General features: G+C 37.4%; 1 protein-coding gene across 1 annotated transcript in view; it reads left to right on the forward strand.

Moving 5' to 3' along the window:
* LOC149209861 (DNA (cytosine-5)-methyltransferase DRM2-like) overlaps positions 1 to 27193 on the forward strand; it is a 212329-nt gene that overhangs the window by 124001 nt on the left and 61135 nt on the right. The window contains exons 5-12 of the mRNA XM_089398780.1: positions 6887 to 6983; positions 7096 to 7142; positions 7334 to 7439; positions 7567 to 7613; positions 8248 to 8344; positions 8454 to 8500; positions 8597 to 8713; positions 22102 to 22204. Coding sequence (XP_089254906.1) covers positions 6887 to 6983; positions 7096 to 7142; positions 7334 to 7439; positions 7567 to 7613; positions 8248 to 8344; positions 8454 to 8500; positions 8597 to 8713; positions 22102 to 22204 — 661 coding nt within the window. The remainder of the gene's footprint in view (positions 1 to 6886; positions 6984 to 7095; positions 7143 to 7333; positions 7440 to 7566; positions 7614 to 8247; positions 8345 to 8453; positions 8501 to 8596; positions 8714 to 22101; positions 22205 to 27193) is intronic.

Genomic DNA, 27193 nt, shown 5'->3' on the forward strand with positions numbered 1-27193 from the left:
AAGTAAAAAACTTTTACTTCACGTAAAATTTCATTTAATGCTGGCCTATACTTCACCCATTGACTTTATTTAAATCGCATCGCAGAATCCCACTTGGTCGGAACACAAAATTGGAGCACATACATATGGTGCAATCTGCGATATGCGATCGGATCGCATCGCACCATCGCAATCGGACAAATCATGTGAACACGGAGGCTCCAAGCATACTTGCGATTTGCGATCTGCGATCTCATCGCATGACAAGGATAAAGAAAAACAGTTTGATGCTGCTGTTTAATTTTTGCAGCAGTTGAAATTACAATTTCAACACTCCCCTTTAATTTCAACTATTGGGTTATCAATCATACCCAGACATTTCCTCAAATACTCAAAACTTTTCTGTCCCAAAGGCTTGGTCAGAATATCTGCAACCTGTTCTTGAGTGCTGCAATGTTGTAAAACAATTTCTCCGTTGTTCACCAATTCTCTGATGTAGTGAAACCTGATATCAATGTGTTTCGTTCGCTTGTGAAACACAGAATTCTTGGACAACGCAATAGCTGAGCTATTGTAACAAAAAATAACTCTTTCTTTTGTCTGCTCTTGGCCTAAGCTCCTCAACATTCTTCTCATCCAAACCGCTTGACACGCTGCTGCTGTAGCTGCCACGTACTCTGCTTCTGTTGTAGACAACGCCACAATTGGCTGTTTCTTGGAAGCCCATGAAATGGCTCCTGAACCCATGTGAAAGACATAACCGGATGTGCTTTTCCGATCATCTCCACTTCCAGCCCAATCGCTATCAGTATATCCAACTAAATCTGAACTTTCTGAAAAAGTATACAAAATGCCAAATCTTTTTGTACCTTTGACATACCTCAGAATTCTTTTTGCTGCCTGCCAATGTGCCTCTTTTGGCCTCTCCATGAATCTGGAAATCAAACTAACAGCAAACATTATGTCAGGCCTAGTTGCAGTTAAATACATAAGGCTGCCAACTATGCTCTTATATAAGCTAGGATCAAAATCCTTGCTGCTGTCCTCTTTGCTGAGTTTTAATCCCATTACCGTGGGAGTGTTTGCTGCTTTGCATTCTTGCATATTAAATCTGCTCAATACTTCATTTACATATCTTGCTTGAGAGATAAAAATTCCATTTTCATTTTGATCTACTTCTATTCCTAAGAAGTATCTCAACAAACCCATGTCAGTCATCTCAAATTCCTCTTTCATGACTGATTTGAAGTTTTCAATGAGGTAGTCATCATTACCTGTAAAAATCACATCATCAACATACAAGACAACTATTAAAATCTTACCATCCTTTTCTTTGATGTAGACTGTGGGTTCTCCCTCACATTTGTCAAATTCATTTTCCAGTAGATAGGAATCTATTCTACTGTACCATGCTCTTGGCGCTTGCTTCAGCCCATAAAGAGCTTTCTTCAATTTGTACACTTTGTGCTCTTCACCTTTCTTCTCATAGCCTAGAGGTTGTTCAATGTAAACCTCTTCCATTAACACTCCATTTAGGAATGCCGACTTCATGTCCATTTGGTAGACTTTCCATTTGTTTTGTGCTGCTATGGATAGCACTGCTCTCACGGTTTCCATTCTTGCAACCGGTGCGAAAGTCTCCTCATAATCTTTCCCACAATGCTTGTATCCCTTGACAACCAGCCTTGCTTTGTGTCTTTCAATTTTGCCTTCAGCATTGCACTTGGTCTTATAGACCCATTTGACTCCAATGACTTCTTTACCTTTTGGTAGCTCAACCAAATCCCATGTCTTGTTTCTTTCTATGGCATTCATTTCCTCATCCATAACTTCTATCCATTTCTTATCTTTAATAGCATCTTCGAAATGAATAGGATCATCAACATGACAATAAAAGGAAAATAAGGAATTCATTCCTTCATTATAAATGTCACTCAAGTTTATGAACTTCTTACCTCTTTCACTTGGTGTGCAAGTGCTTGAAGATGCACTTGAATTTCCTCCTTGTGGTGTGCTTGGAGAAGCACTCTCATTTCTCCTCAACGGTGTTCCTTGCTGTCCTTGTGTTGGTGCTGCTGTTTGAGGATGTATTTCTACCATCTCCTCATCATCTTCATCATGAGACAAACAATTTTTAACATTAATTGTTTTCTCTATGCTTCCATCCCAAGCTTCCTCCTCAATGAACTGAACATCTCTGCTCACAAACAATTTCTTGGTGGATGGGATATACAGCCTGTAAGCTTTGGATTCCTCACTGTATCCAATGAAGATACATTTCTCCCCTTTGCTGTCCAACTTCCTCCTTAGCTGATCAGGAATGTGTGCATAGGCCACACATCCAAAAATTTTCATGTGGGTGACTCCTTGCTTTCTCCCACTCCATGCTTCTTCAGGCACTTTGTTCATCACAACTTTTGTAGGACACCTATTCAAGATATATACTGCACAGTTTACGGCTTCAGCCCAATAATCATTTGGCAAATGCTTTGCCTTCAACATGCTCCTCGCCATATCCATAATGGTTATGTTCTTCCTTTCAGCAACTCCATTTTGCTGTGGGGTGTACCTTGCTGTGAATTGCTTGTGAATTCCATTTTCTCTGCAAAACCGTAGGAATTCCTTGGAGATATACTCATCTCCTCTGTCAGTTCTCAAGACTTTAATACGCAACCCACTTTGATTTTCCACAAGTGCTTTGAAATTCTGGAATTTTTCAAACACTTCCGATTTGTTTTTCTAGAAATAAACCCAAGTCTTTCTTGTAAAATCATCAATAAATGTTAGAAAATATTGGCTGCCTGCTAAAGATGGGGTTTGCATTGGTCCACATAAATCTGAGTGGACAATTTCTAAGGGTGCTTTTGCCCTTATGCTTTTCCCTGAAGGAAAACTTTCTCTGTGTTGTTTCCCCAAAATGCAACCTTCACAAAGGCTGTCCGGTTTCTCTATCAATGGTAATCCCCTTTACCATTCCTTTTCTACTCAACAAGTTAAGACTTCCAAAGTTGAGATGTCGAATTCTCAAGTGCCACAACAGATTTTCATCTTTTGGTTGGTTTTGGAAAGCCTCTTGGGTAACTGCTGCCATTGCATCTTTGTTTTTCAAATCTACCCTTATTCTGAGAGGGAACATCCTGTTCCTCGTCATCTTCACTTCAACAATACATCTTTTGCTGGGTGGAATATCCATGATGGTGCATACATCATTTTCAAAGAAAACATTGTAACCTTTTTGGACAAGCTGTCCAATACTCAAAAGATTACATCTCATTCCAGGAACATAATAGACATCTGTTATGGTTTTCCTTTCACCTTGCTTTGTAAATATTTTAACTTCTCCTTTACCCATAAGAGAAATTTTGCTATCAGTCCCAAGTGTGACTTGTGACTTCACACTTTAATCTAAAGCAGAAAACAAAGCTATGTTTCCTGTCATATGGTTGCTGCAACCGGAGTCTAGAAACCATATATCTTCACTATTTGTTTCAGCCATGTTACAAGCTAACAATACATTATCTTGGCTAACATTTTCTCTAGTAATATTTGCACTAGATCTATTACTCACATCATGATGCTTCTTCCTACATTCACTGGCATAATGCCCATATTTTTTACAATAATAACATTGGACATTGGGTTTTTCATACCTTTGTCCTCGAGCATGATGTTGTCCTCCTTGTTGGCTGCTGCCTTGACCTTGGTTCTGATTTGGATTGCTACCTCTTCCTTGAGCATTTGCTGGACTGTTCCTTCCGCCTCTGTTCTGGCTTCTGCCTCTTCCTCTCTTGTTTCCTTTGCCTTGACCTCTTCCTCTTCCAAAGGACATCTGGGTCTTGAAGGCTTGCTCTAGAGATGAGTTTTCATTTCTACTCAACCTCTGTTCATGTGTGATCAGTGATGCATGAAGCTCATCAACTGAGAAGTTTGAGAGATCCTTTGTCTCTTCTATGGTGGTGACAATCACATGGAACCTTGAGGGTAGGCACCTCAATAGTTTTTCCACAATCCTCCTTTCTTCAAGGGTTTCTCCATAAGATCTTATTTGTCTGACCAGGCCAATTACTTGAGTGAAGAATGAGTCAATATTGTCTGACTCCTTCATGCACAGGTTCTCAAAATCTTTCCTCAGCAACTGTAGTTTTGCTGTCTTCACTTTCTCCATGCCTTGATAGGCTGTCTTGAGAGTTTGTCATGCTTCTTTGGATGTCTTAGCTGCTGCTAACCTTGGAAACACGCATCCATGCACTGCCTGATACAAGAAGAAGAGGACTTTTGAGTCCTTCTTCTTGCAGCTCTTTAACAGATCCCTCTCTCCCTGAGTTAATGCATTAAACTCATTTTCATTTGCTGGTTGTTCAAAACCATCTTCAACTATTTCCCATAAGTCTTGGGAAGCAAACAAGGCTTTCATTGTTATTGCCCAATAGTCATAGTTTTTACCATCAAATAATGGGAGCTGCATACCCATGCTATTGCTGGTGCTGGTGCCAGCCATTTTTGCACTCTTAACTATGCTTCAAATACTTCACTGTGTATTTAAAATAACAGACTGTCTTCAACAACAACACACAAAAAAAACTTGAGAAATACCTTGGATTCTTTTGCCTGAGTCTTCACACTGCTGGAGAAGTTGCTACAGTAAGAATCCTTCCTTCAGCTTCTTTGAAACCTTCAAAGAGCCTGGACAAGCTCTGATACCACTGTTGGGGATTTTTTTGTTAAAATCCCAAAAACAAAATCACAGAACACAGAGACAATGCTCTGTTTCCTCCACAGGATCTTTAACACAGCGAAATCTTAAAAATTACTTGCAGCTGACAGAGTTTTCACACACACCACAAATTTCTATTCATTAATAAAAACTGCTGTTACAAACTATGGTTCTTCCTCTCTCACAGAGGGATTTACAAAAAAAAACAAAAGACTCAGACTGTTGTGTCTGCTGTATATTCTATTTTGCTGCTGCTGCCTTTCTTTTTCATTCACGCACTGCTGCGTTCTATATTTTCACTTCTTCGCACTGCTGTGCATTACAACACAATTTACACTGCTGTGTATTACAATTCTATTACATGGGCGTTGTTGCGTCTCCCTCTTCACTCTCATCAACACAACAAAATAAAACATTACATATATATATCAACAATAAGAAGTTACTTCAGGTTTTCACTTCCCATGCTTGAAATAATAAAAATTAAATGCTTTTACCAACTTTTACCAACTATTACTTGAGCCCATACTCCAGCTGAAATAAAATTAAAATCTCCACCAAAACTTACCAACCGAGAGTAAATTGCATTTATTGTTTTACTGACATTTACTGGCAGTAAGTAAAAAACTTTTACTTCACGTAAAATTTCATTTAATGCTGGCCTATACTTCACCCATTGACTTCATTTAAATCGCATCGGCACAATCCCACTTGGTAGGAACACAAAATTGGAGCACATACATATGGTGCGATCTGCGATATGGAGAAGCCGGAAAAACCTGAACCGATGGAAATGTTGACCAGAGAAATCATGGCACATTATTGTGAGGCGTGGAGATGAACCACAGGATCCACGATCGAACCCAAATACACCATTCAATATCTAGGAAAATGTCATGCATACATAAGCTTCAAACATTTAACAGCATGTAGCACATACGCTGCAGCATCGAACCCAACATAGACTGCAACCCATCCAGCACCATCCGCAAAACCGACTTATACTACTAACCTCGTGGTAAGGGAGTAAACCGCAAAACTAGACTCGAAGCGATACGAAGCCGGAATTACAATGGATCAAACAAGGACACTTGGGAAAACAAGATCGATTAGACAAACAACACGTAAAAAATTGGTCAGGCGGAGGCTCGGTATATACAGATTCTCGAGCAAGCGAAGGATCAGAGTCACTGCATGGACTTTCAGTCATGTTAATACGTCCAGTGCAAAACCATATATCAGAAGGATAATGACCTGGGCTTACGAGTATAAGAAATTATATGGAGGATAGCATCTTCAAGGTAAGGAAAATAGCCAGAATGAAGAGAGCAATAATTTGGAATAGTATGAAAGTGGAGACGTCCTTGTCAGAGGCTGTAATGGCCATATAAGAAAACGATGAACCGAAATGAGGATACGCCCCAGAAATAGTAATAGGAACAGTAAAGCTCAAAAGTATAGACCAGTCATCAGAGATAACAGTCTCAATCGTGGGTCACTTTACATGTACCTTCTACATATCCGGGACTTACCACACACAAAAGGATAAAAGCTATGACAAAAACATCCCTATGTCAGGACCAGAAGCATGAAGAGGTAAGGAATGAGTATTAGTCCAGTCACACCTGTGTCAAGTTCCGAGCTAACGCAATTCTGCATTCGTCTGTGTCGAGATTTGTACCCTAGTGCTACGCCACCCTTAACACTAAGCTTCACCGCACTCGCTCCTGCGCACTGGTTCATTCAGTTAATTGGATCCTTCCCTGCGAAAGAGAATGATGCAACCAGATTTTCTTACTATTATTCAATAAGATAGTAGCCCTAAGAGATCAGCCAATAGTCAATGTTGCTTATGAAAGAGCAATCCGCTAGTTGAATTTGTAAGATTGAAAATCTACACTTTACAGCAGATGTTTCTTGTTTTGAGTGAAACTTAATTAACATATTTGTCCAAGGTCTGAAGTAGGTTTTGGTGCAGTTATGCTACTGACGAGAGAATGACTTGGTATATGCAGCTTCGAAGTTGTGTGGTTTAATTTAAAGATTATAAAAAAAATTCAACCATAGTGATTAAATGGAAAATGATAATTCGTTCTTGTTATTCTTTCTTTTCTACATTTGAGTTCAACCATAGCTGCTAAAAATATTAATTTTTAATCTGTTTCTCTTCTTCTTATTTTCTCTAATTCACAGGCAAGCTCTTCCAATTCAACGTGGACCTCAATTAAAAGTCGCTTTGTTGAAATGGGATTTTCTACTGCTATAGTAGAGAAAGCATTCGAAGAATGTGGTATGATTACACTTTTTACATATTCGTGTACTTTGTAACATTAAAGATGGATTTGCTCTGAGTTGAAGTTTATTGCGTGTACATTCTCATATTCTTGCTCTTCTTGTTGTAGGCTCAGAGAACGAGAACGCAATATTACAGCATATACTGAATAATCATGTTAGTGAGGTCATTATTTTCCCTGTTTCAATAAAACTTGTTACAAAAGCATATGTTTCATGGTAATCTCGGTCATCGATCAAATTCCAAAGATTAGGTCCAAAGCTGATTCCCTAACGAACTTCAGAAATAATGTCTGCATAAGCAACATGTTGGTGATTGCAATATGTGCATTATCATTTGATTTACAGGGAAGCCTGTCCGATTCATCGTGGTGCTTAGTCAAAAGACTCAGAACTCATTTTGTGAGCATGGGGTATTCTCCTACCTTGGTGGACAAAGCAATCGAAGAATGTGGTATGAATACCCTTTCATCATATTTATCTGAATCAATACATGATTCTCTGATTTGTAATCGATGAATCTTCCGTTCCGTTGATATTTTGTATTTCTCCCGTAATTGTATTCTATTTTGCTGTTTTAGGCCCAGAGAGTGAGGCTGCAATATTAGAGTTTATCTCGAATAATCAGGTAATTTATTTGCGTCTCCTCCCCATGTGTTGTCACAAAATAAATAAGCACGGTATTGCATTATCAAGTGAGTTTCCAGCTTCTCTCGTCTAATTTAAAAAACATATTCTCTATGAAATTGGAAATGTTGATTCAATGTATTTTTGGATATGGAAATTGAAAAATTATACTAAAATTAGTTGTTAACTAATCATAAATTATGATAATTATCCAGGCTAATGGTTTATTTTACAATTTAGTATAAGGGGATCCATAAGGCTTATTCTGCAACCTAGTAAGAGGGAATCTATAAATTTGTCTATCTCTCTGTTAAAAAAACATTTGTTCTCAATAGAAAATTAAATAGATTATAATGAAAAAAAATGAATATGTAATTATAAGTAAAAAAATTGTGTGAACCAGATGTTTAAATCTTATACTTTTCAAAAATATTTTAACAAGGATTTAAGTAAACTATTTGAGGATCTATATTAACTAATTTATCTAGATATCAAATATATATATGTATATATATATTAAGTTTTAATAGTTTAATTTTTTTATTTGGTGTCATATATATTTTTTTATTTGATGTCACTATTAACTATTAGCCACTATTAACTATTTACTATTTCATATGCTAATTTACTTTCAGGAAATTCCTTGCTCTTCATCCCTCTCCTCCATAAGCGCCCAGTTTGTGCGTATGGGGTATTCTTCTAGTATTGTGGACAAAGCAATTGAAGAATGTGGTATATGAGAATAGTTTTAGCATATTTATGTTAATCGTAATATTCTGCTCTACTTTTGATTTGTTATTTTTTATTTCTCCCACCATCGCTTGCTGTTTTGTTGTTTTAGGGACATCTGATGAGGCTGCGATATTTGAGTCCATCTTGACTTATCAGGTACTTCATTCACTTGTTATCTTCGTGAGTTTCTGACATGCTGTCACCAAAGAAATAGTCTCTTTCTTGGTTTTCATCACGATGACTTAATTACAGGCGCTACAGAAAATTTCACATGGTGAGAATTCCCTCACCAACTCAGACAGCTCAGATAATGAGGACACGTTTGAAGATGTTGATGACACTGCTGCTTATGCTGGTCAAGTTTTTGAGGTATCTTAACTAAAGGATATGTTTTGATTAAAAAGTTCAAATTCCTTTCTCTTTCTATATTTTCATGTAAAATTCTGCATTTATTGAACCATATCCGAGATTCTCATTATAGATTCAAATTAACATCTGTCAAACACAATACGTGGCTATTTGCTAGTATCTCTTGTACAGTTGGTTATCTAAATTTAGAGTGCATTTGTAACACCACCAGTTTTTTATTCCCCATAGATATTGTAACTATAATTAATTATGCTAACAATACCTACTATCCTGCCCCCACTCCCCCTCTTTGCTCCCATCCTACATTGGTGACAGGCCCTCGCCCCCTATCGCTGACCTCCTCCGTATCCTCTTCTACAAACTCGGTTGACAATGATATCGATTGTTTTCTTAACAAAAAGACTTTGGACCTTCGCACCCTCACTATCCTCAAGCCTCGCAAATCCTCGTCGCCCCATATCAGCGGAACCTTGGCCGAAAACATCACGGTCCTCCAGACTCATAGTACAGATAACCATCACTTTCAAGGCCGTCCACATACCCTCCCCTTTAGTCCATCCAACCCACATGCACTCATTGATGTTTTGATTGCTATGTTTGTCAACCCAAGGGCCCTTAGAGAAAATGAGCCCTTCCTGGGGGCAACATGAATCTTGTCCTCTCTATGACTATCCGTGAATTGGGGGCCGCTCATAAATTTCTTGCCCTCAAAGACCTATTTCACAAGTCCAACCCCTATATCATACTTCTCCAGGAATCTTTGGACTCGGCTCAACATGTGGTGTCATATTTTAGGAAGATGCTCCCTGAATGGCATATTGTGGCTACGGACTCTGTTGGGCTCTCGGGGGGTCTGGTTGCACTATGGAACCCGAAGTGGGTATTCATGAAGGCTTACTCTTGTTTTGCTAGCATTATTTTAGCAGGAAAGTTCAAAGGTCTCTTGGAACACATTCACATTCTCAATATATATCCCCCCTATTGGAACAGGACCTATTTTTGGGAGAAAATGGTGGATTCGGGGATCTTGGTTCTGGATTCCCTCTTAATGCTAGGGGACGTCAACCTCACTATACGATTGAATGAGATATGGCAAATTGGATCCCATTGCAAACAGAGTCAAAGATATCATTGCTGACTATAACCTGGTGGATATTTTCCCTCCTCGTTGGTCTCACATGGGATAATGGTAGGACGGGGGACATGCATATAACCAAGCGACTAAATAGATTCTTATTATATGAGCATCTGATTGAGAGATTGGTTTTTATCCACTTGGGTATCATCAACTCATTTATCTCTGACCACAGGCCCATTATCTTAAAATGGAATAGGGATGATCTAAGCATGGGGGTGCCATTCAAATTTAATCGGGTGTGGTTGGAGGAGCCAGAATTTGTCATATTTGTAAAGGATTTCTAGACACAATTTAAGTCACATGATATTTCTCCCATGGCGGTAAATTCTGGAGAAGCTATAGGCCCTCGTTGTGGTGGTTAAAATATGGGAACGAAACAAGAAAAACCAATTGAATAAGGACCTTAAGGACATCCCAAAGGAGTTAGATAGACTCAACCCGCAACTTCAATTGGGAAACCCTTCCGAGGAGTTGTGGACATCCATCAGATCACTGGAAAAAAAAGATAATCTCTCATACACATCGAGGAGGTTACGTGGCGATTAAAGAGTACAACACTATGGATTCAGGAGGGGGATCCGAATAAATATTTTTCCATAGATATGCCAACAATAGGAGGAAGATTAACACTATCTGAGATATGAAGGACTAATATGGGAATCTAATTCACACACTACAGGACATTCCAAGGGAGGCGGTCAATCATTTCGAAAGGTCATGCAGGCGTAGAGAGGCCGATTGTATTGAGGACCAGATCTGGGGAGTGGGTTTATACCCCACTATGTTTGATGATGACTCAAATGATGCACTATATAATAGTGTTACGAAGGAATAAATAGTGGAAGTGCTCAGATCTTTCAATAGTGCCAAATGCCCGGGTCTGGATGGATGGACCGTCGAGCTATTTATACATTTTTTTGATGATTTACATGAGGACCTCCTGGCGATGGTGGAAGAATCTCGCCTTCAAGGTTTTATCCACCTGCATATCAAATCAACTTTCATAGCACTCCCCAAGAGGAGGCTCACTGGATCCTTCAAGGATTACCGACCCATCTCTCTGTGCAATCTCATCTATAAGTTAATATCCAAGATTATTTCTAGCAGGATCAAGCATATTCTATCCAAATTCATATCTCCCGAACAATTTGGATTTTTGCAGGATAGACAAATTCATGATGCAGTTGCTACTGCACATGAGTGTTTACATACCATTCATAGATAATAGTTGAATGCGGCAGTCATGAAGGTGGACTTGCAAAAGGCATATGATTGCCCAGACTAGGACTACTTGTAGTTGGTCATACATAAAATTGGCCTACAACCTAGAAACACTAAATGGATCATGGCATGTGTTTCAAATGTTAGATATGCTATGATCATCAATGGATATCCCCCTCGATTTTTTGGGGCAGGCCGTGGTTTGAGATAGGGGTGTTCCCTATCTCCAATACTATTTATCTTGGCCATGGATGGACTTAGCCTACATATCAAATAGGTCATGGTGGTGGGAGAATTTCGGGCTCTTGATTTCAGTTGCAACATCCAGATATCACACAGTTTTTTTGTAGATGATGTTCTCATTATGGGCATGATTTCTAGATTTTCATGGTTGGCACTTCACCACATTTTTTTCAAGTTTGGAAATGCCACGGGACTTTTTATGAATCATCAAAAGTCCATTATTTTATATGGCAGGGGTGATGAGGAGGATATAGCATATATCAAGGGGTTATTTGGGGTGGAGGCTAAGAGCATGGAGGGAGGTATGAAATATTTGGGTTTTCATATCAAGCCAAATAACTACAGGATTAATGATTGGATGTGGCTCGTGGATCATTTTTACAATAATATCTCAGGGTGGGAGCATAGATGCCTTTCACTGGGTGGGCGACTCACCAACACTCAATCGATCATCACACAACTCGCGGTATATTGGGCACATCTCTATTGTCTTCCTATTACTATCATCTCAAAACTCAATAGAATTATGGCTAAGTTCATTTGGTCAGGCTGGGTTTCTGAATGCAAATATCATCTGACTACCATGGCCTCCATTTCTATTCCAAAAAACATGGGTGGTTGGTGGGTATTAGACCTGAGGTGTTATGGATGGGCCTTGCTGCAAAAAACCCTATGGTGGGGCATATTCGGAATTGGCATCTGGGCGGATATTATAAGGCATAAATACCTCAAAGGAAAATACTTTCCATTCTAGATGCATAGGGAGCTCATTGGTGTGCAGATGGGGTCTGCCATATGGCTCAGTCTGAACAGAATGAGACACTGTTTCCTGAGGCACATTTGCTGGATTTTTGGTTTTGGGCACAAGATACTGATTGGCCCAGATAATATTATGGGTATGAGACCGGATTTCCACCTCTCGGATAGGCTGCTATATTGCATCAATGGCGTGGGATATTTTTTTTGGAACCAAGCCATTAGTCACTAGAATGGAAATGTCCCTATCTGGAAGGAGGTGAGGGAGATGGGACTTGGGGTCCCAGAGGCATTGGAATGGGATCCCATTACTTGAGAATCAACTGCGGTCATACCATATGCAGAAGGGGGAGCAAATAGATCACTTCCTTGGGAGATTGAAGGAGATTCAGGACCAACTGATTCCATAAGGGCCACGTTGGTTCAAGAGATGTCGGTGAGGACTGCTCTAAACGCAGTCTCCGAGGAGTGAAAGACAATTTTCTAGAGCATTCTGGGCAGGGAGAATCTTCCAGATTGGGAAGAATTGTGGGCAACTCTTCATCAAGAAGAGATCAGATGGCTAAGCAAGATGGGAAGTAGCAGCAAAGGAGTCTGGATCAAGAAGGAAGAGGATGCAGCTCTGGTATCTGCGGGAAAGCAGGAGAATAGGAAACGAAAAGGACCTCTCTAAGGTTAAGAGCTTCAACTTAGGAAACTGGGTCATTATGTGTACCAGTGTCTGAGGAAGAAGAACAAGGGGGAGGCATCAGAATCCAAGGCAACGCTAGCGAAAGCTAAAAATGAGGTTCAGGAGGATGACGATTGTGCCATGAGTGTTCATGCACCTCTAGAAAAGAGGTGGGGAGACATTGCGCTGTAGTTAGGAAGACTATAGGTGATGAGGGGCAGGATCCTTGAGGTACCCAACCTCTTGGATTATACCTTGTTATGGGAGCGTCGAAGAGAGAGTAGCAGGACTGGTAGATGTCAGTAGAAATGGATGTGGATGAAGTGGCAGAGATTGCTATAGTGCAGGAGTGATGTTATAGATCTGATTCAAAATTATAAGATAATGAAAATATACCCAGAAATAAGAATATATAAATAGATAGAAATGCTTCAATTTATTGATATCGAACCCTTAAGGTAGGGCAACACCATATATTCACTCGTTAAGGAAGGAGAACACTCCACAAGCCATATGCCTATTCATACAATAGTCCTTGACATCTCTCGATGCAGAGTCTCTAGCTTCTATATAGGCCTCATACATACAATACCATGGGTCATTACCATGGTTCCTCCAATACCCTCTATCTAATACCATGGGCCCATTACATTATTACTAACTACTTGTGGTCCCTTACATGATACAGGTTAACCACCTTATTTATTACTATGGCCCATCCCATTATTACATTATTCCCTTGGGTACCTCCCTTTGTACCCCATATTATCCCCCCTAGGTATATTACATTCCACCCCCCTTAACATATTTCATCCCCAAAACATGGGAAGAACATAAATAATAAGATCTACTCAAAAGAGTTGTCCACTGGTACCATGCGCATGCATCTAGCCATCTAAGAGAAAGGTGAACCCTTGATCTTGTTGGTGCCTCGCTCACTTGAGATGGAAGTTGACTTTGGCAGCTCTTCTATGTTGATGTGTAGTAGGTGAATCTTCGCTCCTCTCTATCTGTCATTCAGGGGTTGTTGTCCTTGTGGCTAATTGGTTGCCATCTTGTTGGTTGTTTTCTTGCAGGGTGATGTGGGTGATGATATGTTGAAGTTTTAACCCACGGTGTCTTTTTCTTTGATTCACCCCTTACTGGAGCCTAACTGTTATCTGGTGCATGATGTGGTACCCGCCTTGGTGTCTTATCTTCCAATATTACTTCAACCACTGAGCCCTCATCTGATGTGTCAGCAGCTGTAACCTTTTCTGCTTCAGCCTCTGTTTGTGTCTGGTTGTCGACCATCAACTTCTCATCATCTGATGTGTAAGTGTCATTAGAGCTTTATGCCTCTGCCTCCATAGTCTCTGCTTGGGTCTTATTGGAAATATCCTGCAATGTAATTTTCTTCTTTTTATACTAGAGTTTCAAGAATTTCTTCAGCACATTAATATTGATAGTACCCACGGATTCCATCCAAGGATACCCCAAAAAAATGTCCATATTATCCATATGTGAAGTATAAAAATCACCATGAAACACATACTTATCCATAGAAAGCTTCAAATCCTTATAAACTTGAACATCCTCATCATCAACCTGTGTGCTTTCAATGTGTTTTGCTGGTACTTGTAACTTTTTTGCCAAGTTGACATTTATGAGATTTTGCTTGCAACTAGGATTTATAGACACAATGATCTTCTCCTTTTAAATCAATCCATGAACCTGCAATAAGGAGACACCAGTAGAAAATAACCCCTTACGTGTCTCATTCTCCTTTTTTCTAGCTCGAGACCATTTGTCTAAAAGGACTCTTTCAAATTCTACATCTAAAAGTTTGATCAACTGCTTGATGTCAATTAAGTTCCACCATATGGCAGCCTCTTCTTTCGAATAAAGCCATAGGAAATTTCTCCAATATTTTGGATGGTTTTTCTTAAGATCTTTTATGATTTCTTCAATAGTAAGACCATTATCTTTCCTTGTAAAAAATTGCTTGCTAGAAGCCATGAAGAGGGTTTTGAAAAAAAAATCACTTACTTGGCAAAAATTTGAAATTGTCAAAGTTTAGTCAATATTGCTCAGAATCCCTATTATGACCTATTTTCGAAAATGGAACAACCATTCTCCATGTACCCATGTGATAGAAATCTTGATCTAGGCACTAGAATTTCATATTTGCGCTGCCACTGTCTGCTCTGATACCACTTGTTATAGCTCTGATACCACTTGTTATAGATCTGATCTGAAATATAAGATAATAGAAAAAAACCTCGAAATAATATGAAATGCTTCTTTATTGATAAAAACCCTTAAGGTAGGGCAACACCATACATTCACTCCTTAAGCAAGGAGAACACTCCACAAGCCATATGCCTGTTCATACAATATTCCTTGAAATTTCTCAATGCGGAGTCTCTAGCCTCTCTACAAGCCTCATACATACAATACCATGGGTCATTACCATGGTTCCCTCAATACCCTCTATCTAATACCATGGGCCCATTACATTATTACTAATTACTTGTGGTCCCTTACATGATACGGGTTAACCACCTTATTTATTACTATGGCCCATCCCATTATTACATTATTCCCTTGGGTACCTCCCTTTGTACCCCATATTATCCCCCCTAGGTATATTACAAGTTCCAGGCAGCGCAGAGTTAGCAGGTTGCAGCAGTGCGAGAGGCACAGAGAGGGTTGGAATAGTACAGGATGGCACAAAGAGGTTTGTAGTGGTGCGAGAGGCATGGGTTGTTGCAGCAGCGCAGAGGTAGTAGAGGGAGCACTTCATAGCAGCAGAGAGAGCTTTAGCATCAGGAGTGTTTCTAGCCTGATAGGGATGTCAATAGTTGGGTGGATCGGTTACTTACTTCTCAGTAACTGAGCTGCAGTGCAGTAGCGGATAACAATAGCATGATGCAGCATGATGAGAGGGGGTTGCAGTGCAGATGAAGTGTTGGGAGAAAGGACTAGCAATAGCATGAATGCAGAGGGAACTATTGTACAGATGCAGAGGGAGCTTCCGTACAGATGCCGCAGTGGTAGTGGCAGTGGCAGGGTCATGGGCAGAAACACAACATGCAACAATGCAGAGGATGTTGGGCGGGGAAGCCTAGCATTAGCACAGGCACCGGTGCTGTATAATCAAAGTGATGCTCAGTTGGAGTATTTCTAGAGCACAGTCCTCGCTAAGAGAGAGAATTGATTTGGGGTAGCATCAGATGTGCTCTAGCCATGAAAATTGGTGGAGAGGCTGAAGCACATGAGATCTCTAAGACCCATAAATGGTTTGGACAGATTCTAATCGGTTTGGGAGATATTAAAATAATTTAAAATTTTAATGGAGCTCCTAAGTCTAAACTTAGGGAAAATAAAATATTAATGGGTATTAATATAAAATTGAGTTAGAAGGTTACAAAAGTCATGGATCAAGCCAAATCTAATCTTAGCTGTTGATTAGAGATGTAATCTCTACTGTTGAAGGACCAACAGGAAAAGTACAAGAGGAGGCTTGAGGGTTAGTTGGAGAATACACTAGAGTGATCATTCATTCGATTTATAAGAGCAGGGTTGCCAAGTAAAGTAAAATTAGTGATCAATAGTGAGGGGCAATAAGTACTGGATAAAGAGGCATAGATAGTGCCGAGAGACCAATGCAGAGGTAGAGAGGCAGATGCAGAAACTAGGGCAGGCCATGCAGAGCCCAATAGAGACAACGCAGAGGCTAGGGGGCCTTCGTAATCCACGCAGAGGGCAGCAGGAGTGACGCAGAGGGTCCCAAAGGATGCACAGTGCATAGAGGGCTGACGCAGAGGGTTCTGAGGCTGATGCAGAGGACAGGAGGGTTGACGGAGTGCTTCAGTTGTGCTGGAGAGGGTTTTGTGGGACAATTTTTTTGAATATCTGCTCCCGAATATAGAGGTATTACTGTCAATTATTTTTTCTCTGTTAAGTGAGCTATTTTGGCACTTAGTTGTACTCACCGCATTGGGTTTTTCCAGGGATGAGTTGTCCAAAAATAACGGTGTCACTTGTGTGTTTTCTATTTATTTTAGCTGTTGATATGGAGATGGTTGAGACCATATTGTGTTTATTTTGATCTTTATATGTTTAAATAACTTGTTGGTAATTAATAAGTATGAGAAATAAACCAGAAGAATACAGATAAAATTTCTAATGGATAGTCTTAGAAATTTCAACACAGATGGCTTCACTGCTAAGACGCGGAAAGGCATCAAAGCCAGATCACTCAGGGAATACTACTAGTATAGAGCATCATGCCCAGGAGGAAGAGAAGGGAAAGGAGAAAATTGAAGCAAAAGGAAAAGGCAAATTCAAGGAAAGTGAGAAGGATAAGAAGAGGAATGGCAGTAGATGGTTGTGTCTGGACAATTGTTGTTGGTTCATAGGTTGGATTGTTCAATGTGGTGGCTCTTGACATTTCTTTATAATGCTCTTCGATAGTTTGTGACGGAGGCCATCACTGGCCCTCTGCCACACCCTCCTGGTCTCAAGTTAAGGAAGGAAGGCCTGACAGTGCACCATCTTGTTGTTTTCGTGCCCGGGATTGTCACCGGCTGACTCTAACTCTGGAATGGATGCCCTTGTACTGATGGCCTCTTCAGGCAGTGCCTCTGCGTATGCAAGAAAATTTATAAGAGGTGTTGTTACATGAATACCTTTAACTATGTCGTTCAGCACAATGATCAGGCTTGCGATTAAATTTGGGTCACCGTCCAACTTAATAGTCATCGTTATTTTACAGTTGTGATTTGTCTCCAAAGAAATAAAACCTAGAGCTTCTCCTTCCATCCTCACAAGTTTCTCCTTTTCATCGTTGTTATCAATTCTCTCCATAAAAAAAAGAGAGTAGTGAATACCCAAAACTTTGCCTATGTCGCCGATCCTCTCATGACCCTTCTGTTCGCGAGCAAGACTTGTCAACGTCTCAATAACAAAGATTTGAAGATTTATTTCCGTGTACTGAAGAACGTTTATGAGATTGCTTATGGAAAAAACTATCTGCTGGACCCTTTTCCTCATGTCCTTTCTTGTCAAGCCTATGGTGCTTGCCAGTGTTTTTACGATCTCCAGAGTGAGATCTGACGACTCGATTGTGAATAATTCATCGTACCCCATGGATTCAAGAGTTGTTGGTCGTGAACAGTAAATTCTGTCGTGCATCATAAAAATTGTTCGAATGTTTGTATAGTGTTAGAGCCACTCTTCCCGAAATGTTGTGACTAAAAGAAACAGGTGTAAAAGAATTGGTGCATAGTTGTTAAGTGGAGAAGAGAAAGGTGTGCACAAAGACCTATGTAGAGATGTTAGATGGAGAGGAGAAAGGTAGATGAAAATGGGAGAGCCCTGATTCAAAAGAAAAACCTATCGGCCTAATTAGGATTTAAAAACTAAAAGGCATCTTTGACATGCTTTTAGAAGCGGTCCAAGTTAAGAGAAGAAGAGAAGCTCCAATGGTCCAAAGAACAAAAAATCTAAAATAGCTCCTAATAGCAAGAAAAATAGCTCTATAACAAGTCCAGAAATTCTAAAAATAAACACTTGAATTAGCTCCAAAAGGCCCCGAGAAATTCTAGAAATAAATTATTGAATAAACTCCAAGTCAGTCTAGAAAACTTGACTGAAAAAATCTCCAAGTCATTCCTTTAATGAGCTCATCCAAACAAACTCTTCAAATCAACCAAGGAAAGTCCAGCTCAAATTCGAAATTGCTCAAATGAATTGTGAGTGAAATGGAGGGTAGGGACGTCCTTATATAGAGTTAAGGGGTGCCTAGGGTTAATCTTAGCATTTCACATTTTTTATTCTATTATTGTTTCTTTTTTAAAATTGAGTTTAGGTGGTATTCATTGTATGGAACTAATTATTTTTTCCATTTATGACTAGTTCAAATATTTTAATTGGACTGATATGGCCCTAGGATCAGTCGAACCGGCCGATTTTGCTAGAACTGGTCCAATTCTGGTAGCATTGCTTCAAACTCCACTTGACACACAAGCTCATAAAAAGTATTATTAAATTATTGGTAAGTTCTTTGTTATGGATAAAATTGTGTAGAAGAGGCTAGATTGGAATTTAAGAGTGTTTTTCGTGATGCATAAGATAAAATTAAGACACTGGCCTATGGAGAAACATCTAGAGTCGTACACACTTCAAGTAAAAATGATGTTCAAATGGAGTGCTCAACCGGGGATGATGACTGTTGGCTGTTGGATTCCTTCAAATGTAATTGAATGTTTGATTAATGGGCGCACCCTACTTGAAGGGATTTTTTTTTATTTAACATTATTCATGGGAGGAAATATGGATTTAAGACCTTCTGGAGTCTTTTCAATAGTATTTTATTGCAAATAGCTTGAGGGATGTTCATGCGTGTTAGAAATTTTACAGGGGCAGAGGAGAGGAGTTTCACTCAGAAATCACTTGCGGCAAGTCAATTCTCCAATTGCGGCAAGCAAATCACAACTGGACAAAGGCTTAAAAACACAAAAATTTAACTGACAGAAAACATAGTAAAGCTTGTAGCCACACAATAAAACTTTAGCTTATAATTCTAATGCATGAAAATACATTCATATGAGACTGCGACTCATTCACCAAGTAAAAAAAAGGTTTACGACAATTTTCACTTCACGAGGGGTTGCAGAGTAACACATAGTAAAACATAGTAACTGTTGTTTTCACACACCCACCAATATTGTCTCCACGATTTTCTCTTCACTTCTGAGACTTTCACTCTCTCTCGCTCAACCATACAAAAGACTTTTACCTTCATATTTATGCAAACAGACAACTTTGACTCATCAATACATGACAGAGAAAATATTTAAGACACGAGATGGGCGATTATACAAAATGGGGAATGTTTTGAACTTGTAGAGGTTGCGTACTGCATCTAAGGGTTGGGCAGTAAATGTTTCACCCATAGATATTTACCAAATTTCATTAAGTTCTTTAACTCTCTGTTGTGTTGTGAAATGGTTAGCGGTGTACTTCTATGCAGACTTTAGTCCTTCCACCAACAAACAAAATCGTGACCCTGTAGTAGTTGACTGGGAAGCATGGTGTTTGTCAGTGTGTTTAAGGTGGTGGTTGGGATTAATATTTACAACAAAGTGAATAAAATTCCCCTTTCAATGGCCTAGGATATTGTAATTTGCAGGTGAGGGGAAATTCTTTGGTGAAGTATGTGGTTTTTTCTAGGAAATATATCGCATTGATGGTAGGGATGCTATATCAAATTTCACTAGTATATGTCTCTATCGTAAGATCTGGTACACATTCCTTCTAGACTATTTTGGTGTTATAGGGAATATTTCGGTGAGGTGTTCATGTTCTCCTTGTTCCTTGATGTAATCATTGTTTGTTAATGAAGATTAAGGTTATTGTTCACTGTCATTCGATGTTTGTAGCTAATCTATTACTTACTTGATTGCATCATATGTTTGTTGGTTTTGAGCTAGAAATGATATAGCATCTTAATGATCCTATCTCATAATTCTTTGCATCAATGTGGTTCAATTAATTGTTCATATATAACATAGCTTGCTGATTTTTCTTTTTCATTATAAAGCTTATTTATAGAGTATTTCTTTGACTCCATTTTCCCAAAGGACAAGGCACTTGGATTGTTTCATCCATTTTGTTTGAAGAAGATTTTATTTTCAGATATGTGCTAATAGCTAGATTAGTGGCCATTGAGATAATAGTGGGTGGTACTTCTAGGTTTCCCTAGGGTTTGTGCTTGGATTATTTGGACTTATCTTATGTGCAGATCTAGGAGTAACACATGAGCTGAGTATCATAGAAAAAAAATAAAAAATGAAAGACAATATGAAATAAACATTCTATTACTAAAAATTAGCAATTATATTTTCATATTGCAATTCAATGTCACATTTGTATTTGTTAAAGATCTAGACATAATTCTAGGCTCATCCTCGATATAAACATTGGGTGTTTTCATATTAAACACGGAGAAGAACTTCTTTACACTCTTTGATAGAAAGAAGAAGATAGCAATGAAGTTATGCTCAGAAATTGTCTCATTAGAAGCCCTAAAATATGTATTGGATGTGATCCTTTGAGATAACCAAACTTGTCATTACAGAATTTGTAGATTGCTAATTTTTTTTTGACAAAGTTGTTGTTGATAAAGATGAATGAATTTCATCTCAAGAATTATAATTAATGGTTGATAGCACAAATCAAGAAGCTAAGAAAATGAAAAGAAGACACAATAAGAAAAAATAGATTGAATTATCAACAAATACTCTTTGATCATAAGGGAAAAATGACCCATCTAGCTAAACTAGGGACATATTTAGACTTTAATTTAAAAATGTTAGAAACAAAAGCCCTAAAAAAATCCAAATTTCCATATTAATAAAAATTCAATAATCAACAAAGTGACACAAGTGTATGAAAAGGATAAATACTAAAGGCAAATCAAGAAAATTATAAACCTATTTCGATGACATCTTATTGACATCCTAATCACAAGTGATGACAGTCTGACCAATCAACATATAAACATCCCTCTAAACAAAAGCATCATTTAACCTACACTTTTAATAAGATCAATCCTATTGCTTGGTCTCACAATAGTAGTCATTTCTGGAATCATATTATAATATGTTCTATAGAAGAACAACCCTATAAATACATAGTTTCACAAAAGATCGGACTAGGCTGGATTGGATCTTCAACAATTTCATAATTCTATTATGTTCTTCGAAGATTTCATTTTCTTAGTTCTTTAACTATGACAACGTCACATATATAAAGAGTATTGTGTGAAAGCATTGCAATTAAGAAAGAAGACTTGAATCTTTATGCTGTCAGGAAAAAGCATCTTGGAAAGAAAAAGCAATATGTAATAAATATTATACCAACAAAATAATAATAAGAGATACCATCCATCACCTTCATGATTAATTAATGCTTATAAGTACACATTCATGAGGGTTAATTGGAACAATCTTATCTTATTAAATAATTATTCAATTATATATTATTTTCCCTATATGGACTTTAAATGTCTTTGTCCTTATGTTAGATATTACATGTCCTCTCATGTTTTTTTTCAATACTCCTCTCGCTTGTTTTTCTTTTCACTTGAAAGAGAGGAAGAGAGAATTTGACCTTCAAACTCTCTGGAGTTGAGGTGACTACTTTCTTGAGAAATAGAAGAGATTAAAAACTGTGACTACTGAAATGTGATGTTTGGGTTACTAAATTTTCTTTATGTTAAATTGAGAATATACCTCCATGAAATTATAATGTGGAATTATTTTCCTTGGAATCTTTCTACAATGTGATTTATTTATTTCAAAATACATTCAGGCAGGAAAAGATGCAGAGTGTTCTCAAGAAGTTGATATTACAAGGCATTTAATGGAAATGGGATTTGAGGCGGAGGACGTGGTTTCAGCCATTGAAAGATTTGGTATGTTTAACCTCCCGTGTATCAAAGTTTAAGTGTGAAATCTTGGACAAATTGAATTATTGGATAGACATATCTTGTAATGTTGGTCTGAACTATTTAGCAACCAAAGAATTTTAGATTATTTAATGATAAGTAAAATGTACTATCAATGGTGTGGTATTCATGTGTTTGCAAGAAATAACTAAAAAGGCAATCCGCTCACAGAATTGACAATTCTCCAACGTTACGCAGTTTTCTATGATGTTACCTTCTTATCTCTAGACGGGCCAAACTGATATCCATCACAAGATAGTTTTATAATTATTGTAAATTACATGCAGCTTTATGCAGGGATCAATAATTTTTCATTCTTTTCTATACAAGGGCCAATTAAAAGGAGTGGAATCCATCTGAAAATAGTTTTGAAATCTGTTGCCAATGATATGCAAATTCATGCTACCGGTTTTGGATTACTACAGAAGAAATCTATGAAGATTGAGATGGAAATTGTTTTGTTTTTGTTTAAATTTAAACTCTGTTGACATCCAGGAGCATTTCTACAATTTTTATATGGGTTACTATCTACATAGGAATACAACCTTTGTCATCATGAACTTTTAAAATCTTGCATGACAGTTTTCTAACCATATAATGAAAATACTGTTTTAATTTTTAAAATTTTTAAAGCTTGCAGGAGGTCATCTTACCTACGTGGATCTGTATCTACTCATCAGAATGATATCCCTGAATCATTGGGTCATTGTATCTCCCAATGACTTTTCTTAAATGTTTCTGCTATGCTATACTGATTCCCTGTTGACAATTGAGCTAAATCTGTCTGTTCAAGGGAAGCAGCGGTAAACCTTCCTTTCTCTTCAAGCGAGTCTTTCTAGTATCCTAAATTCACATCTTCTTTCTTTCATCCTATTAAAACTTTCATAAAATAAATAGCTACAAGGAGCTATGTTTAGGATCAAAACTAAAGCGTTTCCACTTCTAAAGTCCAGACATTCTCCCTAAAAAAATAGAAGAGGTGAATAAACTGTTTAATATGTTAAGAGATAGGATGATCTCTTGCATCTATGTGCAGATAGTTTTGTGTCTAAGGATAATGGATAATTTGAACATGGCTCTTTGTGCTTTTTTTTAATACAAACAAAATTTGTGTTTTTAATCACAAATACAATGACACAAGCTGCCTCTGCTACACCTGTAGGCAGTTAGAGCAATATAGACTATAATATCTCAATTCGAGATGAGGATGTGACTGAGTATAAATGAAAACTAGCTCAAAAGGGAATTCTGGGCTGGTTATATTAGAAGAAATCCACATCATGAGTTTGATCCTTGCTCCATGATTGGTTTCCTTCTTTTATTCTACGTCCTAAAGTGCCACTGATTTAGCCAGCTTCTCGCTTGGAAGTGATAATGTGTAGTAGCGTCTTTTCTTTTTGGACAACTATCTTGGTAATTACAATGCCGATATGGTTGCTCTATTGTAGGATTTTATTTTGTCTTCTTAGTTATTTCAATCTTTCCTTCTGGCCTATTAAATCATTTTATCTTTTGCGATCATTGGTCATTCACATTTGAAGAATTTTCAAACCCCACTCCGATTATCAGTTTTCCTTATCACTCCATGCATTTAGTTTTAAATCCAAACATGATAAAAATTCTAAAATTTGGAAATGACAATATTTTCTGAAAACGCAAATTTAGAGATTTCACAACTGCTGAAATTGCAAAAATAGAACACAGTAAAAATTATGACAGCAACACACAGAAAATAAGACAGTGATTTTTGGTCAATGTGACTGTGGAAAATCCCCCTACAACTTTTGGGGAAAACCAATTTGAGAGCTCTTCTTTATTTCTGAAAATGTTTTTACAAAGAAATTGAAATACACAGTAACAATTCCAGCAACCACAAATTACAACTTATCTCAATTTCCATGTTTGAACTCCATCTTGAAAATCGTGCCAATCAGTAAACAACCAAAACATAAGTTTCCATCAATAAAAAAACATTAAACGTTGTACGGTCTGCCTCGAAAATTGTGCTTGGAATTTGTTGTATGCACTGTATGGATCAAATGGATTTCAGTAATATGATTGCCTCGAAAATCATGCCCAAATCTGCTTGGAAATTCGTGCCCTTTCTGCTGCCCTCTTCCCTGATTTTTGTGCTCTTCTCCTGCTATACGGTTTGGCTTGAGATGCGTACAAATAAACGCTGTTGTCAAGATTTGCTGAAATGTATTCTTGGTGCTCTCCTTCACTTCCTCACTGCTAAGAAATTTTCTCTTTGCTCTCTCTTCCCTTTTTCTCAAATTCTCATGAAAGAATGAATTGATCTTTTCTCTTTTCTTCTCTTTTTACTCTCTAAATGACCTTTTGGGTTACCCTAAGATCTAGTGGCTGAAATTCATTTAGATCTAGGGATGAAAATAAACGTCCATTCATTTAGATCTAGGGATGAAAATAAACGTCCATTTAATTTTCATTTTCTATTTTTTAACTCACCCACTTAAATAAAGAACCACTTAGCGTTTTATTTCCATAATCACTTCTTCACTTTCTAATTCTTCAGTGACTTAAATAAAGTCACTTTTAAAATAGAATGTAACTTATCATTTGTAAAGTCACTTTTAAATTAAATTGACTTTACCACTTATAAAGTCACTTTAGGAGAAAAGTACAAACAAATTTGGACACTTCTCCCTACACCAAAGATCAAAGCCTTAGTGAACCACTTGTCCTCTCGTACCCAAATTTTAACAACATTCAATTTTGACAAAGTATAATTAAACATTTTCTTTTCATCTTTTACTTTGGAACTGACCTCTTCAAGGAAAATATCGACTTCCTCAAATATCTTCTAGTTCAACCTTTTGTCAACTTGTCTTCCATCTTCCTCTAACGTTGAAGGATGATGTTATCCATTAGTTCCTTACGTCCTTATTGTAATGAACATAAATCAGAATAAAGAATGATAAACCCACATACGCAATGTACATTAAATATTAGCGTGGAGCATAACTTATAAAATAAATCAGATTGTAATGAACATAAATCAGAATAAAGAATGATAAACCCACAAACACAATGTACATTGAATATTAGCGTGGAGCATAACTTATTAAATAAATCAGATATTAGGAGATATCCATGCAACCAAAGTCATTGAAATATGAATACCTTAAATCAATTATGTGCGATAACGACTCTATTGACCTCTTGTATATAATATTTGTCTTTAATTTCCCATGACTTCTTGTATATAGTATTTCTCATTAATTTCCCATGAAAACCCACTACTAGGACGAATTACCATTTTCATAGACATTTTACTCATGATCACATTGTTGTCACATGTGGAAAAAATCAAATGACGACTCTATTGACCTCTTGTATATGATATTTGTCTTTAATTTCTCATGACTTCTTGTATATAATATTTTTCATGAAAACCCACTACTAGGACGAACTGCCATTTCATAGACATTTTACACATGATCACTTTTAAATTAGAATGTAACTTTACCATTTATAAAGTCACTTTTAAATTAAATTGACTTTACCACTTATAAAGTCATTTTAGGAGAAAAGTACAAATAAATTTTGACACTTTTCCCTAAGCCAAATATCAAAGACTTAGCGAACCACCTATCCTCTCGTACCCAAATTTTAGCAACATTTAGTTTTGAAAGAATATGATTAAACATTTTCTTTTCATCTTTTACTTTGAAATTGACCTCTTCAAGGAAAATATCAACTTCCTCAAATATCTTCTAGTTCAACCTTTTGTCAACTTGTCTTCCGTCTTCCTCTAATGTTGATGGATGATGTTATCCATTAGTTCCTTATGTCCTTATTGCATTGTAATGAACATAAATCAGAATAAAGAATGATAAACCCACATACAAAATGTACATTAAATATTAGCGTGGATCATAACTTATAAAATAAATAAGATATTAGGAGATCTCCATGCAACCAAAGTCATTAAAGTATGAATACCATAAATCAATTATGTGTAATAACAACTCTATTGACCTCTTGTATATAATATTTGTCTTTAATTTCCCATGACTTATTGTATATAATATTTCTCATTAATTTTCCATGAAAACCCACTACTAGGACGAATTACCATTTTCATAGACATTTTACAGATGATCACATTGTTGTCACGTGTGGAAAAAATCAAATGAAACATATAGGGAAAGTGTGAATATCACCTAGCATAGTCCCTTTCACTTAATGGAATGCTAGTCTAAAAGGATAATCCCTAATAATTTCAAGTCTAAAATTTTCAACCGTACCAATTTAAAGGATTTAAACATGAAAAATATGCCAGCAAGATGGGAGCCAATGGTCGTTGAATAGCCAATCTTTCCAGCACTAGCATATAACTTGTCTTGTTAACTAAACTCACCTCCTCTATTGTTGGCAGTTACACATCAAAATTTTCAAGTATGGGCATCAAAAGGATTCAAATATGCAAAATATACCATCATAATGGGAACCAATTTTGGATGAATAGTAAAGCTTTCTTCCATTCACATAGAACTTGGCTTGTAAATTGAACTCACCTTCTCTAGTCTTGGTAGTTACACATATCAAAGTTTTTTCTTTGCTTTTTTGAGGAAGCACCATCTTTACTCCTATTAGGGGTCTTCCTATAACACACCCAATTATTAAAAATTAAAATTCTATCAATATAACCAAATATTTGAGAAGGAATGATATATGCAAAACTTGATATGTAATTTCTAGATAATGTCCCATTGTTTTGTTTAAATTCCAACCATTTAATTTACTTCAAGGGGATGGATGATCAAAATTCCTCTTCTTTTAATCACTTTAACCTTCTTATATGTGATCACCATCATGCTTTTATTCTCGAAAGCTTTCCAATAATATAACTTTCATCCAAATCTGAGTTTTGGACACCAATTCAAGACCCTCAGAAATTTCACTGTATTGTGACCCTCAAAAATTTCACTG

Source organism: Pinus tabuliformis, chromosome 1_2 (assembly GCF_031772625.1).
Source record: "Pinus tabuliformis cultivar Carrire ecotype Pingquan chromosome 1_2, CPIR1, whole genome shotgun sequence".
Lineage (NCBI taxonomy): Eukaryota > Viridiplantae > Streptophyta > Pinopsida > Pinales > Pinaceae > Pinus > Pinus tabuliformis.